Source organism: Acanthochromis polyacanthus, chromosome 15, assembly GCF_021347895.1.
Source record: "Acanthochromis polyacanthus isolate Apoly-LR-REF ecotype Palm Island chromosome 15, KAUST_Apoly_ChrSc, whole genome shotgun sequence".
Classification (NCBI taxonomy): Eukaryota; Metazoa; Chordata; class Actinopteri; family Pomacentridae; genus Acanthochromis; species Acanthochromis polyacanthus.
In genome coordinates, this window is record NC_067127.1 from 23,274,548 (window position 1) to 23,289,268 (window position 14,721).

General features: G+C 38.8%; 1 protein-coding gene across 1 annotated transcript in view; it reads right to left on the reverse strand.

The window, feature by feature from the left end:
- Positions 1-9,701: 9,701 nt before the first annotated feature.
- The window catches only part of LOC110957750 (gamma-aminobutyric acid receptor subunit pi), a 74,169-nt gene continuing 69,149 nt past the window's right edge, over positions 9,702-14,721 (reverse strand). The window contains exons 9-10 of the mRNA XM_022203939.2: positions 13,863-14,053; positions 9,702-13,645 (exon numbers count right to left, since the gene is read on the reverse strand). Of these exons, the coding sequence (XP_022059631.1) occupies positions 13,283-13,645; positions 13,863-14,053 (554 nt within the window). The 3' untranslated portion in view covers positions 9,702-13,282. The remainder of the gene's footprint in view (positions 13,646-13,862; positions 14,054-14,721) is intronic.

Below are 14,721 nucleotides of genomic sequence, written 5' to 3' on the forward strand. Positions count from 1 at the left end.
TCACGTAGTGTTCACTTGTTGCCAAAGTTACAGTGACGCTGCATCGCTATCTCGCAATGATACAGAAATCTAAAACAAATCCATGGATCCAGACTATAAGTCGCATGACTGCCAAAATTTAATCAATTGGTCCTTGTGTCATTTTTGACCTTGACTGAAAATTTCATGCAAATCTGTTAGTCCATTTTTGAGTAATGTTGCCAACAGATAGAAAAACAGACAGACAAACCAATGCCGATTGTCACATAACTCCCCTGTGTTCCTTGGTGAAGTAATAATAATGATGATGATAATAATAATAATAATAATAATCAAAATCATAATAATAATAATAATAATAATAGATTTTATTTGTAACACATTTTAGATTGATGACACACTGAAAATCACTCCAGCGTGTCATCAGAACTGCAGAGACAGTTGCTGGCTCTGGCCTCCCGTATATGGAACCCATATACACACATCTGTGCCGGCGGAAAGTGCAGAACATTCTGAAGGACAAACTCCATCTAGCTCATGGCCTGTTTCGGTGGGGGAACTCAGCCTACAGCCTGAGACAGAGCAGACTAGTGAGCATCAGAGCCCATACAGCACGTTTTTAAAACAGCTTTTTTCCAGCCACCATCAGACAAGTGGCATCAGACATCAGAGAGGGGAGGCACTGTAACACGGACAAATACGCAAAACCCTCAGAATGTGCAATAAATACCTTTGCAGACAAGTGTTTTATTGATTTTTGTGTTTTTATTTTATCTATTTATGCTCATATTTGCACTGATAATGTGCTTTAGTGTGATTTATTTCACAAAATTTTTTTAATTGTTGCTAACGTACAAGAATTCCAATGTACCTGTACTGTGATGTACCTGTGCAAATAACAATAAACTCTATTCTATTCTATTCTATTCTATTCTATTCTATTCTATTCTATTCTATTCTTCATTGTAAAACAATCTCAAAGTGCCAATTATTGCCAAGCACACTTGGACGGATGCAAAACTACTCAGGAACACAACAAAGAGCTCAGGGTGATGATCCAGCCACCAAACACGATTCCATTCTGATCAAGCATTAAAAAGGCACTTGAACAAGCCCGACCCTCGATGGCCCCATCTTGCAACACACCGGACCTTAAAGATCTGCTGCTGGCATTCCAGTGCCACACACCACAGGACACTTCCGGATGTTTTAATGTTGTGGCTGATTGGCATATTCAGTACATACTCCATTTCCTTTTGAAATCGGTGTTAACTCACTCTCCAAACTCTCCAGATGCAAACCGAATGAACATCCACAGGATGCACCACAACACCTCCAATCCAGAGATCCCATCCCACAGGATGCAAAGGATCTGCTGCCAGCGTCCCAGTGCCAGACACCACAGGACACCCCCATGGGCCCCATGATGAGTTAGAGTTGTTTTGACACAGGACAAACCTACCCAGTATTAGGCAGATGGCTTTAATGCTGTGGCTGCTTGGTGTATGCAGACTCTAATCAAGCCAGAGTCCTCCTCCTTTCTGTTCTCCTCAGACAGCTCCTCCTTCAGACCTGCTCTTCACAACACAGTCGAATGAGGAGCAGTGACTCTCAGGTGCAGCAGGATAGCAGCTGTGCTCTTCTCACCGAGCACATTCTGACATGTCACAGTAGGAAAGGTATATGTGTGCACAACATAATGAATATCAACTGGATTCTGTTTAGCTGCTGCAGGTCCAGGGACCCGGTATTGTGCATGCTGGCTCACTGTCACACTGTCATGGCTTAGCGAAGAGAACAAAGTCATTGTTAATGTGATTAGTAACACCTGTGCTTTTCGAGCCTGGTCTCATTCCCAACACGTCACATTCTGCTGCTTTGTCAGGAGGCCTTGGCATTTCATTCGAATGCTCCGGATACCCATTAGCTTCGATTTTCAGTGCACAGTCTAGTCTGATACATCCACAAAGATCTGTGAATTTCAGAATACAGAAATAGACGCCATCAGTCTGTAGTCAAATGTTGTCCTCACTGTCTCTGCCTATCATCTTGTGAAAGAGTGTATATTAACCAAAACCATGCTCTTTTTCTAAACTCAATCAAGCAGTTTGGTGCCTAAATATATCCAAACAGTGAGTGAAAACAAAATTGAGCCACAAAATGAAACAAAAACTCAGTGATAAAAGTAATGGTCCAAACATAAACCTCAGTCTCCTGAGTGAATGTCCTGTGACTTACACCTCCTCCGCCCATGCGACCTCTTTCTGAGGCAGACACCTAAGGACACTTTGTGTGTATCTCTCAGACGCAAGCAGCTTTGCCAAGCATTTGGCAGCATTTGATGCCCTTGGAATGAAAACAGGATGACTTCTCCCACTATGACAAGTCAAAATGCGTGCTGTAGAAAACAAGGGCCCCATATGGTTCTCAACTGTGTCCTTTTATCAAGGCTATTTCAATTTGACAGGTGAGCCACGTAACACATTTCCTCCACTTGTAAACAGATGATAACTCATAAACAATGAATATTCAGCACCCAGAGAATACCTTAAAACAGAAGATCACTGCAAAACAGGTTTCTGTAGTCTTCACACTGTTTCAATAGAGCTTAAATATTTACGGTACTGTTCAAAACTTTGGGGTCAGCCAGGCAATTACATGAAAGCTCACACTTTTATTTATGTTAACATAGTTGCACAGGGGTTTTCTAATCATCAGTTAGCCTTTCAAGAGCATTAGCTAACACAATGTAGCATTAGAACACAGGAGTGATGTTTTCTGGAAATGTTCCTCTGTACCTCTATGTAGACATTCCATTAAAAATCAGCCATTTCCAGCTAGAATAGTCATTTACCACATTAACAATGTCTAGACTGTATTTTTGATAAATTTAACGTTATCTTCATTGAAAAAAATGCTTTTCTTTAAAAAAAAAAAAAAAGTACATTTCTCAGTAGCCCCAAACTTTCTAACAGTACTATATATGCATCAACCCAAATTTAGGTTATAGAAAGCATATGTTTAATATGAATATCCTTTGAAAGCCTTACAAGTGAGCTGTGGAGGTTCTCAGACCCCAGTTTGGAGAAGTAGTGTCTTAGTCCAAGCACTTCGTGAAAAACTGGGGAGTATGTTAAACATAGTGAGCTAAATGGCTTGTGCTTAGAAGGTTTGATTGAAATTCAATTTGCTGGGTAATGGTCCCGATGGTCCAAATTTGCAAATTACAAGGAAATCTGATTGACATGGAATGGGCCATAAGAAGTGGATGGAGTTATTTTTAGTTCAAGCGCAGCAGCACAGCGGAGAGCAGTTTGCAGGTACTTGTGTTTAAGCTATTCAGTGCTGACTTCTTTGCAGTTTTACTCCATAATAATTATACATAGTTTTATTCAAACTTTTTTCACTCTATTTTGTCAATTAAAAAGCTTCCTCTCCTTGTCATTCTTTACCAGTTTCAGCCACTTGGTTCTGCACTATCACTTCGTATTTTCGTGAAATTATTGATTGCATGATTTAAAAAATTAAACAAACAAATAAAAAAAAAAACATTATTTCCACTGATTGTACATACTTGATAGTGTCAAATCAAATTCATCTAAAGATGTATTTCCCAAGGAAAACTGATGGGATGTATTTCAAATTTTCTTTTTTTTGTTACAATGTTGACTGTGTTGGAGTGGATTCTCACTTATAGGCTTTTATGTATTATAGTAAAAGCAAAAAAAGCTGCATTAATGATCATAATTTATTCTACATACGGTAATTTTCTGTAGTATGTTGCATGATGGTAATATATGAATGCAAAGAGAGTAATTTGATTGGCACTAACATTAAGTCATAATAAACGATACATGTAATCAGCTTATTGCTGGTTTATCATTGTGCACATTCAAATGGAGTTTTTTTTCCAGTATATCAGTGCTGAGTCATAATTATAGCTGTGGTGAACGAGCCCTCACAGACATCATTGCATTATATAAGCCACACATGTTGCTGTAATGAGAATATTAACAGTTGATCACTGTCTAATACTGAGCATTAAAACTTTAATGGAGTATATACTGAACACACCACTCAGAAAATTAAAACTACCGTTCTAATATTGTGTCGATCCACCCTTGTCTATAGGGTCATGGACATGGGACCTCTGGTGGTGCCTGTGCTACTGAGATGTTGGCAGCAGATCTTTTGGGTCCTGTCAGCTGCAAGATGTGGCCTTTGTGGCTTGTTCAAAAAACATTTTGGATGCTTGATTGGACTACTGTCTTGTTTGGTAGTCAGATCATCGCCTTGACCTCTTGGTCATGTTCACTGAGCCTGTCCTGAGCCGTTTGTGTGTTGTGATGGGGAGCTTTGTCCTGCTGTAGGAGCCGTTGCAGTAGAGTGTGTGCTTGGTTTGTAATGTTAGTGCAGGTTGTAGGTGTCAAAATAACATCCATAATGCCATAACCCAAGGTTTCCTAGCAGGACATTGCATTGTAATAAGCATAATCAGTGTTATTCACTTCACCTGCCTGTGTCACATCTGCTATTGTTGTGACTTTGGTGTGCAGGTGCTTAATAAGCTTCCATAGATTGCATTATAAAACTCCAAATGACAATCAGCTTAGGTTCAGTTGATCAGTGTCGGACTGTACGTTTTCAGTGGCTTACAATGGCTGATATATAAAAACAAGGCATCCTAATAGGAATGATTTCAACGTAGTCATTCAAACTCTGCAGTGAATATCAAAAATGTCCAAAAGATTGCACAGTGTTTTAAATGTGAAGCAAAAGCACCTTCGTGTTCTTCAGGGATTACTTGATTAATATGCAGATTTATGCACATCTATTGGAAACGCAGCAACTAGCGTCAAATTACACGTCTATTGATACATAAATGGTTTTGAGCCGCGGATGAGCCAAAAAAGGGGGGGAAATGGCAACATGAGTGTGATTGCTGCTGCACAGCAATCAGCAATCACACCATTGAGAATGCTTATTATGGCTATTTTACATGTGATCAGTTCATTAATGGGATGCAGTCTTATCAATCTCATAGCAGAAGAGGTTTTTAGCAATCGTTTCATTTTTATATATCAGAATATATTCAAGAGCAAAGTCAACCAACCAATCAGTCTTATCAATTTATTAAGTTTCTTATTAACACTGCAGTCACATTTTCAGCTCTATAATTTACTGAAAGCGTTCCATCACCCACGCTGAACCTGATTTTAATGAGCCTCATGTCTGTTCCTGTGACTGTAACCTGCCACTCCCTGAGGACAGGAGCACTGAAATTAAACAACACGTTTCCAACGCTGGGGGGGGGTTCAATAAATCCCGACAACAGCTGATTTGTCAGTGCATCAACATGTGAGGGAATCTCATCATGTTTTGTAGCTCAGTGCAGCTCCTTCGCTCTGCAGTGGATTTGGTGGTGAAACATGGTTCCATACTGCCATCTTGTGTTGACGCGAAGCCGCACATGTTGGAGTTTTCTCTGGCCGTGTGAGGAAAACATTGCTGTGCTTTTACGAGTTTAAGTGGTGTGACTGTTTCCAGAATTAGCTGGCTATGGACACGTCACACCCTTTACTCTGGAATACCAAAAGCAGCCATGTGGATCTTTACCTTGTCACAAGCTTGAGAGACAGATAAAATGAGAATCCAGTGTGGTAGAGCTCAAGATAAACAGACATCCTCATAGATAGAGCCACAGAAATCCTTCAAATCAATTCACTACATGCTTTTGAAAAGGCCTCATCAATTCTTGGCCAGTAACCTCAATGACTTCGAACATTTAGCTGCCCAGCTGGACCGTGGCGTCCTCCTCCCGCTGCCATCCGTTTGATTGGACCACTATTGATATTCCATGAACTGTGAGGAAAAAAATGATTGCACACATTATTTCTCATTCCTGTGTGACTCTTCTGCCGAGACAAATGGTGTATTGTCTCACTCACGCTGCTACCCCCTCAGATCTGCCACCCTGAGATCAGTTTTGATGCTGTCATAACTTTCCCCTTCTGCGCTCCTTCAAACCTGATTCATGCACGATGTCCTGCAGGGAGGGTAACAGGCGCCGCAACATGACTCATCTTATCAGTTTTTACACTGATGTATCTGATTTTGCAAAAAAAATAAATAAATCATGCAGCCATGGTGCATAAACACGCTGACTTCAACAAAAAAATGTCAGAGGTGCTGTTGATGTATATAAAAAAAAGACCACTGGTTATTTGACTGGGGTTGTTGTGGGCTGTTTTTTGTAAGTGTGGGCTTTAAAGATGCCAGCTTTTGTATATAAAGTGGTTTGATCCTCAAGTCAAGAAAAATGACAAATGAGAGTGCACGGAGTAATGCAAATCAGATGAGTCACAAGCAGCCGGTTACAGTATTTTGCCATTACTTTGGCTCAGATCAGTTCCGGTATGCAAATCTCTTGCTGAATTCTTGCCTTGAAACACAAACTCGTGCCCCTGCATCCATAGTGCAAAACATCAAATCCAATGCTCAGTACTCAGAATGGTACTGGCACATTAAATGAACATTTCTCCTTATTTCAAACCCAGATACACACCAATGGAGCAAAACAGTGAATTTCACTATAACTGAGTAATGTATTCTAGCATCTTAGACCACAGTATATGCTTACTGCAAACATATATGTAATGTAATTATCTAAATTATGTCTTGAATAGGAATAGACTTTGCAGTGAAGAATGGTCCTAATTATTATTTTGCTCTGAATGAGTGTAGGATTTATTACAGTGTATATTCAGACTTCACAGGTCAGCCGTGATGCAAATGGTAAAGCATGCATTATTATTTTAATTTATGTTGGCATTTTAAACCCCTTCTTTTGTTAATGTGTCCTTGGGCAAGACATTGAATCTCAAGTTGCTCCTGAAGGCAGGCAAGTCTGCTTCATGGTAGATATGCCACCGTTGCTGTATGTGAATGGGTGAATAAGAAACGCACTGTAAAAATGCTTTATTGAATCTAATGTTATAAGGCGCTATATAAGTGCAGACCATTAATCACATAGCATAAATTGATCTCTTTGTTTTTACTTCTACTTGTATAAAGTTGATTAAATTACTAACCTCATGCATACTCTGTTTTCAATACTGTTACTGTTTCACAGCATTATTTGGATTTTTAAGGACTAATTGACGTGAACTTTAAAATTCAAAGAAGATGTACTGTAAATGCATTGACTAATTTAATAGGGATATATTATTTAAATAGGGATGCACAGTGGCTTGGTGCTCAGGGTTTTTGCCTTGTGGCTACAAGATCCCCGGTACGGGTCACAGGATCTTTCTGCATGGAGTTTGCATGTTCTTCCTGTGCGTGCGTCGTCTTCACCGGGTACTCCGACTTCCTCCCACAGTCCAAAAACATGTTGAGGTTAATTGTTCATTCTGGTGTGAATGTGAGTTTGGTTCTTTGTCTGTGTATGCAGCCCTGTGATAAACTGGTGACCTGTCCAGGGTGTCCCTTCCTTCAACCTAGGTCAGCTGGGATAAACTCCAGCAACCCTAATGAGGCTTAAGCGGTGTATAGATAATGAATAGATGGATGGATGGATATATCATTTAAATATACTGTGTGATGTTGTGACCTGTTTCTAACCAGAGGGGAACCATTCCTTTCCTGGGAACCTCGTGAGGACATGAGGGTCAGTTTCATCACATTCAAATTTCTGAACTGATTAACTTTCATGTCCTAAAGTAATGATGAGCTGAGACATATTAAAATGGCAAGTAGAACTACCAGTTAACTTTTGACAAGACTCATTTGCAAACTAAATATAATTTCAGGTGATGACCTCATGAAATTGGTTAATAAACTGACAATAGCATGCAAAGCTGTCATCCACAGAGGCTACTTTGAAGAATCTAACTTAGGAATGTATTTTGAGTTGTTTAACACTATTGTGATTACTATATAATACTGTACATGTTATGTTCCAGCTTTGATGTCTTTAGTTACGTCCTACAATGGAAAAAAATAGTAAAATTAAAAACAAAACAAAACATTTTTTAAAGATGTGCCCAAAACTGTGAGTGGTACTGCATACATTGGTGCATTTTCTGTATATGTATGGAAGCCGATACGGGCATGTATTAAAATGATAATGTAATTCCACAATAGCATTATCATCTTTTACATATGTATGTATGTAAGTATAAAGTGCATGCACTGTTTGAGTACACTTAAAATGGAATGTAATAATTCAAATTGCATTTCTGTTTTTACATAGTTCTGTTTTATTTTTACATAATGTATGGAGATTCCATGACCCTGAGGTGAAAATGAAAAAGCTGTTTGTCAGTTCTTTAAATGCAATTTACATTTTCCATTTATGCAACCAATATTCAAGTCTATTCAAGATTTTTTCAATGAAGATAACATTAGATTAATCAGAAAAACAGTCTAGACATTGTGAATGTGGTAAATGACTATTTCAGCTGGAAACGGCTGATTTTTAATGGAATATCTACATAGGGGTACAGAGGAACATTTCCAGCAACCATCACTCCTGTCTACTACATTGTGTTGGCTAGTGGCACTGAAAGGCTAATTGATGGTTAGAAAACCCTTTTATTATATTAGTACAAGAATAAAAGTGTGAGTTTTTATGGAAAACATGACATTGCCTGGGTTATCCCAAATTTTGGAACGGTAGTATAAAACCTAAAGGCTGTCTTGCCATTGGGCAGCCCATTTATGATCAAAGAGTCTGAACATAAAACACTGACAGCAAGTACTCGACAAGGTCAAAACCTGCACTTTTGATATGCATTACATCCCTCTCATGATCTGGAAGCAGACATGGTTGAACAGAGGATCAGGATTTATAGTATGAGGATTATGAACACACAGCACTAATATTGTTTTCAGCTTGGTCGCGCAAAAGTATTGACTCAAGGTAACACTGTCAGCCTTTTTGATCCTTATAATCTGTGCTGTTACTCATCCAGAGAGGAGGATATAGTCACACTACATGATAAAATATTTAAATGAATATGTAGGCAGTGGTTATATAACACTGCTGCGGTGCTTGATGGAAAAACTGTACTGTTATATATCTGTGTTTGAATCTCGTTTATGTATTTATTATGTTATGTAAGTTGTTTAGTTTTAGGAATGTAGTAGCGTTAAAACAGTACAGGAAACACTGCGCATCACTCGTGTGAGGTGAATCAAGCAGACTAAGAATACAAACAGCTACACAAAGTTAGTCCCGTCAGAGCCAGAATCAGATGCAAAAACTTTCCTTTTCATCATAGTTTAATTTCTGGGTAATAAAATGATATTAAAACTGTTATCTTTGCCTCGCCTTGGAACCGCCAAAGAGCAAAGTTGTAAATTTTTAAAAGAAAGCGTCTTTCGGAAATCACCCATTAAAGGTAATTGTGTGTGTGCAGGCGAGTGTGGGGATCTCAGATCATCTTCTCACTCTGCATACTGCTGACTCAGAGCTAATAGAGCTGCAGGGAATTAAGACTCACGTTCTCCCCCCACCCACCCACTGGGACACTGATACCCTAACATCTGCAACACACAAATGCATACATTAGCATGACTGCAGGCAAGCTATTCTATCCCACTGTGCTCCTAATTTAAATGATGCGGTTTTTCAAGCTACCTTGTTACATAATGAAGCCATTTTCATATACAAATGTTACAAGCAATGGCCAAAATGTATAAAGAATGTCAACAATACACACGTCAAACCTCTTTTATTGCTATCTTTCATATTCATACACCAAATAAACATGCATAGTGTTACTATTTATTTACAACAGGTTAAGCAAACATGGGCCTATATTAACATGGTACTACAGCATATAAATACATTTCACGTTAAGATGTGCCAGGAACTGTGAGGTTGGTAGCCACTGTCACCTGGAAGATAAAATTGACGAGTCCCACAACAGGAAAAGAAAGGGCAATCCAATGGTAGCCATTTCCCCAGTTTTTCTGTTGCGGGAAAGTTACTCCAAATATGTCCTGGCAATTCTGCCCATATTGTCTTGTTCGCTCCTTCCTTGGGTATTTATAACCGTCCAAAATGCTGTCCATTTGGAGCAAAACTCACGCTGATAATGTAGTTGCAATCGAGGAGCCATACCGTGCTGATACTCTAGTGCTTGGCGCTCTATATGCATCCACACCTACAGGAAGCTTTACTGGTTGCTCTTGTGCTTCTTTGGCTCCATATTGGCATTCATTTATTGTACTAGTCACTGAGAAGAATACTATCAAAACTTCAACGGTGGTGCTATATTGTAAAAAACCTGACAATCTGTGTTTTATCACGTTGGCCTTTTCAACGTGTCAGTGCTCACTGACTTCCACAGCAGAGACACAGCTCAGCTGGAGGCAAGACAACATCGTCACTGGTCACTTGTTCTTTCAAAAGTTCAAAAAACGGAAAATGAGAACAGAAGTCTGAGCACTTTTGGAACCAGATGAGACCCCAAATCAAACAAACTATACATCTAATCCTCACAATAGCCTCAGTTTAGCATTGAATGGTGATTCTCCTCCATCATGATAAACCAAAGTGAAATCAAACAAAGCAGAAGAAACAAAGTTGTACTTGATAATCATGCAGAAGGAACATGAACTAAAAAATTCCTAGTTTTATTATTATCAGGCAAAGAGAACAATCAAAAAGTTTGATAACTGATGGTATATTCAAAAATATATTCAAACATGGAAAGCAATGGAGCTAAAATAAGTCCATGAAGCATAAATATATAGTGACGGTATAGCTTGTCTTTACACACAGACAGGTAGTTCTTCAAAATGGATCCTTGAGACTTGCATTCCAGCTAAATGGTCTAATAAACTGCTTTCATTTAAATGAGTGAGAGTATGTCACAGCAATATTGAATACAGCAAGAAATAGACATGCATCTCTGTCGTTCAACAGAATCCTGTCTGGAATATGAAGTGTTATGTTTATCTGCTCACTGACTGCATGCTATTTGAGAATTCTCTGATGAATAACAAACATGATATTAACATTTGAAAATGCACTTAAAGTCTCGTAGGAACTAAAGGGAAACCAAGAAGAACGGTGAAATTAAATTGGAATCTTTGGTTCTTTGGTTCACGTCACTGGTATCACCCGAACTGAAACGCTCAATTCTCGTAACGTGGAAGGTGACAATAGCTTTAAAAACTGAGAAGAGGAGTTACATCTCAAGCATAGCATGTCCAGGCAGATTGCCATGTGGATAATATGTAGATGACGACATCCTCTTGAAATATTTTGTCCGTTTCATTCATATTCAAATCACTCTACAACGTCTAACACATCAAGCTGTGGCTTTATCTATTACAAAAGCACACTGAGAAACACTACCAGGAGTCCATAAAGAGAGAAATACTGCGCACATATATATATATATATATATATATATATATATAGTCAGTTATTATATGTATATATATATATATATATATATATATATATATATATATATATATATATATATATATAGTCAGTTATTACGGAGACCCAAGTGTTGCAAAAAAACATATATTGAAATAAATATTCATGTGAATAAACAGAGATCTATACATGATCCAATAAGCTGCAACAGTACATTATCAATATGTTATTTTATCTCTTAATGATTATGAGATACAATTTTACTGCATCAAAATGTTTTTTTTCAAACAGTCACTTTTTGTTTCTCATGGTATTTTTCATTACGACAATTTAATTTTATGTTAAGTTTAGTATTTTTTTTAAAAATATTTCTCATCTTACTTCAAATGCTGCAGTGGATGGATTTTTTTCTTAGATTAAAGCAAGTAGCAACTTTTCATATTTTAAACCAAATCTCTAGTCACATATGCCGACAAAGTGTCAAGGCAGGCTCGCCAGCTATTTGCTTAACTCTTGATGGCTAGAACAACCAACAACAAAGGCTGTCTTTAGCTCATGATAGAATTTTAAATCTTTCTTTTGATATCACAACACTGACAAGGTAAGTAATTCGTCAGCTAGCTAAAATGGCTAATCCTTGAACTCAGTTTGATAGTGGTCAGAGCTATTGTAGTCACAAGCAGCAGCTTCTTAAATTAATTTTATTTTTGAGACTATGGGCATTTGATCACCTAAACGGTAAGGGGGCATGCTCTGGTCACAAGTAAAGTGACACATCTTAGAACAATTAATCTGGTTTTGAAAAGAATAAGTTCTAAAAATAAGAAAGTAGGAATAACATTTCTTAATTAATAATGCATTGACTTTTTATAATTTCTGACATTTATTAGCACATGTATATTGTTCTCTCTATTTAATTACAAAAAATATTTTATAATATGCTAGTCATTTATGAAATATGGACTCTTTTTTGCATTTCATATGTCAATGGCTCCTGGTGCCTCCTTTGTGAAAAAGATTTGTATAATAACAAGTGCCATAAAGTTGCTCTTGGTGGCCAGATTTCCAGAAGACAACTGAAGGGATCAAAGGCCACTACATTTATAGTGTCAGTGAAAAGATGGTAAAACACAGGCAAAGAGAAACAGCACTGTTTGGTGAATAAAAAAACAACTAAAAACTAACGAAGGGACAATGAAAGGAGAGATTTCAACAGTGAGCAAATGATTATCCGTGAGAGACTACTATTTAATTTTTAACACACTCTCCTCAGAGTTAGTTCTCCACCTCCCTTGTCTGTCTTTTTCATCCATCTTCTGCCATCTATTATTTTTTCTATTTCTCTCTAAAAGTTGTACCTGCAGGCAGAGATGGAAGATGAAGTTGTAAAATATCAGTGATCAATCCATCACAACAGAGAATCCAAGTGGAAGGGGAATTTGCTCTCACTCAACAGTGCTGACGAATTCTGTCATCAAGCCTTAAATTACAGCTCCATCTTAAAATGAATATACTACAAGGAAGATAGTCTGGCCATTCTTATCTTAGAAAGCCATTCTCATCTTCAAGCAGATCAACATTTATCAAATCTCACTTTGTCAGGGACAGCTAGGTCCTATTTTTAGCAAAACCAACTCTATGAAATTTAAAGCAGTAGCTCAGTTTAAGTACATATTAATATTTAAAATGGAGCTGCAATCACTCGCATTCCTTATTCACCAAAAACAACCCTGCATGAGTATGCTACTTCACTCATGAATCCAAATGTAGAAAGTGTACACACTCATGTCAGAACACACTTAAATAACACTTACTGTACATACATACAGTAAAATACACGTCTTGTCTACGTACACTCTCCGTTTCACACTTTCTGGGACACATGTTGCACTCGAGCGAATGCTAAAAGTACAGATAATATGTCCAGTAGAGCAGGTTGACCATGACGAAAGACAGGGGGAATGTGACTCTGGAGTAGTTGTCTATGTGGTGGGGGTTCTCGACGTGACAGCAATTTATGGAGCGGAGAATTTTGCGGAGGGTGGCCAGAACAGTGAGGCACCAGTTGGTGGGCTCTGGAGGCGACGCCTCGGGCTTCGGCTCGCTGCCCGAGGGGCTGGAGGGCCTGACGGCAAGTTCTGTCGAGGCAGGAGCTGAGGAAGGAGTGGCGGCGGGTTCCTTGCGTCTCTTGGCTCTGTTGTGAGTGGAGATGGTGGTGAGGATGCCGTTCATTTCGTCGTCGAAGTCGTGCATGTGGTGGCCATACTACAAGAGAGCAAGAGCCAAAGGAAGAGTGAGCGTTGAGAGGAAACTAAAACTACATGTGAGAACTCGCAGGGGCTGTTCAACTTACCCCAAAGGGCTCATGATGACATGATGGTGGTGATGATGATGGATGACAGCAAGTACCACGATGAACACGATGACTGTGAGCACAACCACAACAACTACCAGTAATGAAAAATAATCAGGAGGGTCTCACCATGAGCATGTGTGCATCGCTGTGGGTTAGGGTGCAGAAATGTGCCACGGCATATTCAATGAGCGCTCCAAAGATAAAGCTAAAGCAGATTCCCAAGTAGACATCTATGGCCTTGATGAAGCAGTTGGCATTAGGCAGTGATGTGCGGGCTCCCATCATCAGCGTGGTCATGGTCAGTACTGTGGTCACTCCTGGGTCAGAAAACACACACAGGCACTGGTCAAGTATGGATTCTATTGATCAAATATGGAAAACAAAGTGTGCTAGATTATCTTTTGAGGATCAAAATCTTTGTCAGTCTCAGCAAATATTAGCCTTGTTACAGGGTAAGACACAAAGTTTGAAACAAAAATATTCAGGGGCTTCAAAGATCCTTTGCCTCAGTGTTGAGAATGTCTTAATAGTTATGTGGAGACAGTAGCGGTCTATGGGCCTCTGGTGTCAGCTATAATGAGGATTTGACTACATAGGAGATACAGTTCAATAGGATAAAGTCATGAGGTCAGTTTCCATTCAGCTGTTTTTCTGTGCACTTTCAGCTTGAACCACCAAAAGTTCAAAAAAGAAACTTGCTTTTTGCTCGTGTTTTTTTGCCCGAGGTGAAAGAGAAACTGTGTCGATGAAAGGAAAACTTAAACATCCATTGAAGCTTCCACTCCACTGCAGAGACTTAAAGTAGCACCATTATGTTTTCTCCAGCATTTCCAACCACTTTAGGCTTAACTGGAGCTCTTTAAACTGAGATCTTGTGTGTCCTGGTTTTCTACAATCCCCTATAGAAGCAGCACCATCAGCTGTGTGTATCAATGACTGACCCAACTTCTAATATTTGCATAACAGGAGAGGATGGAAACAAGCC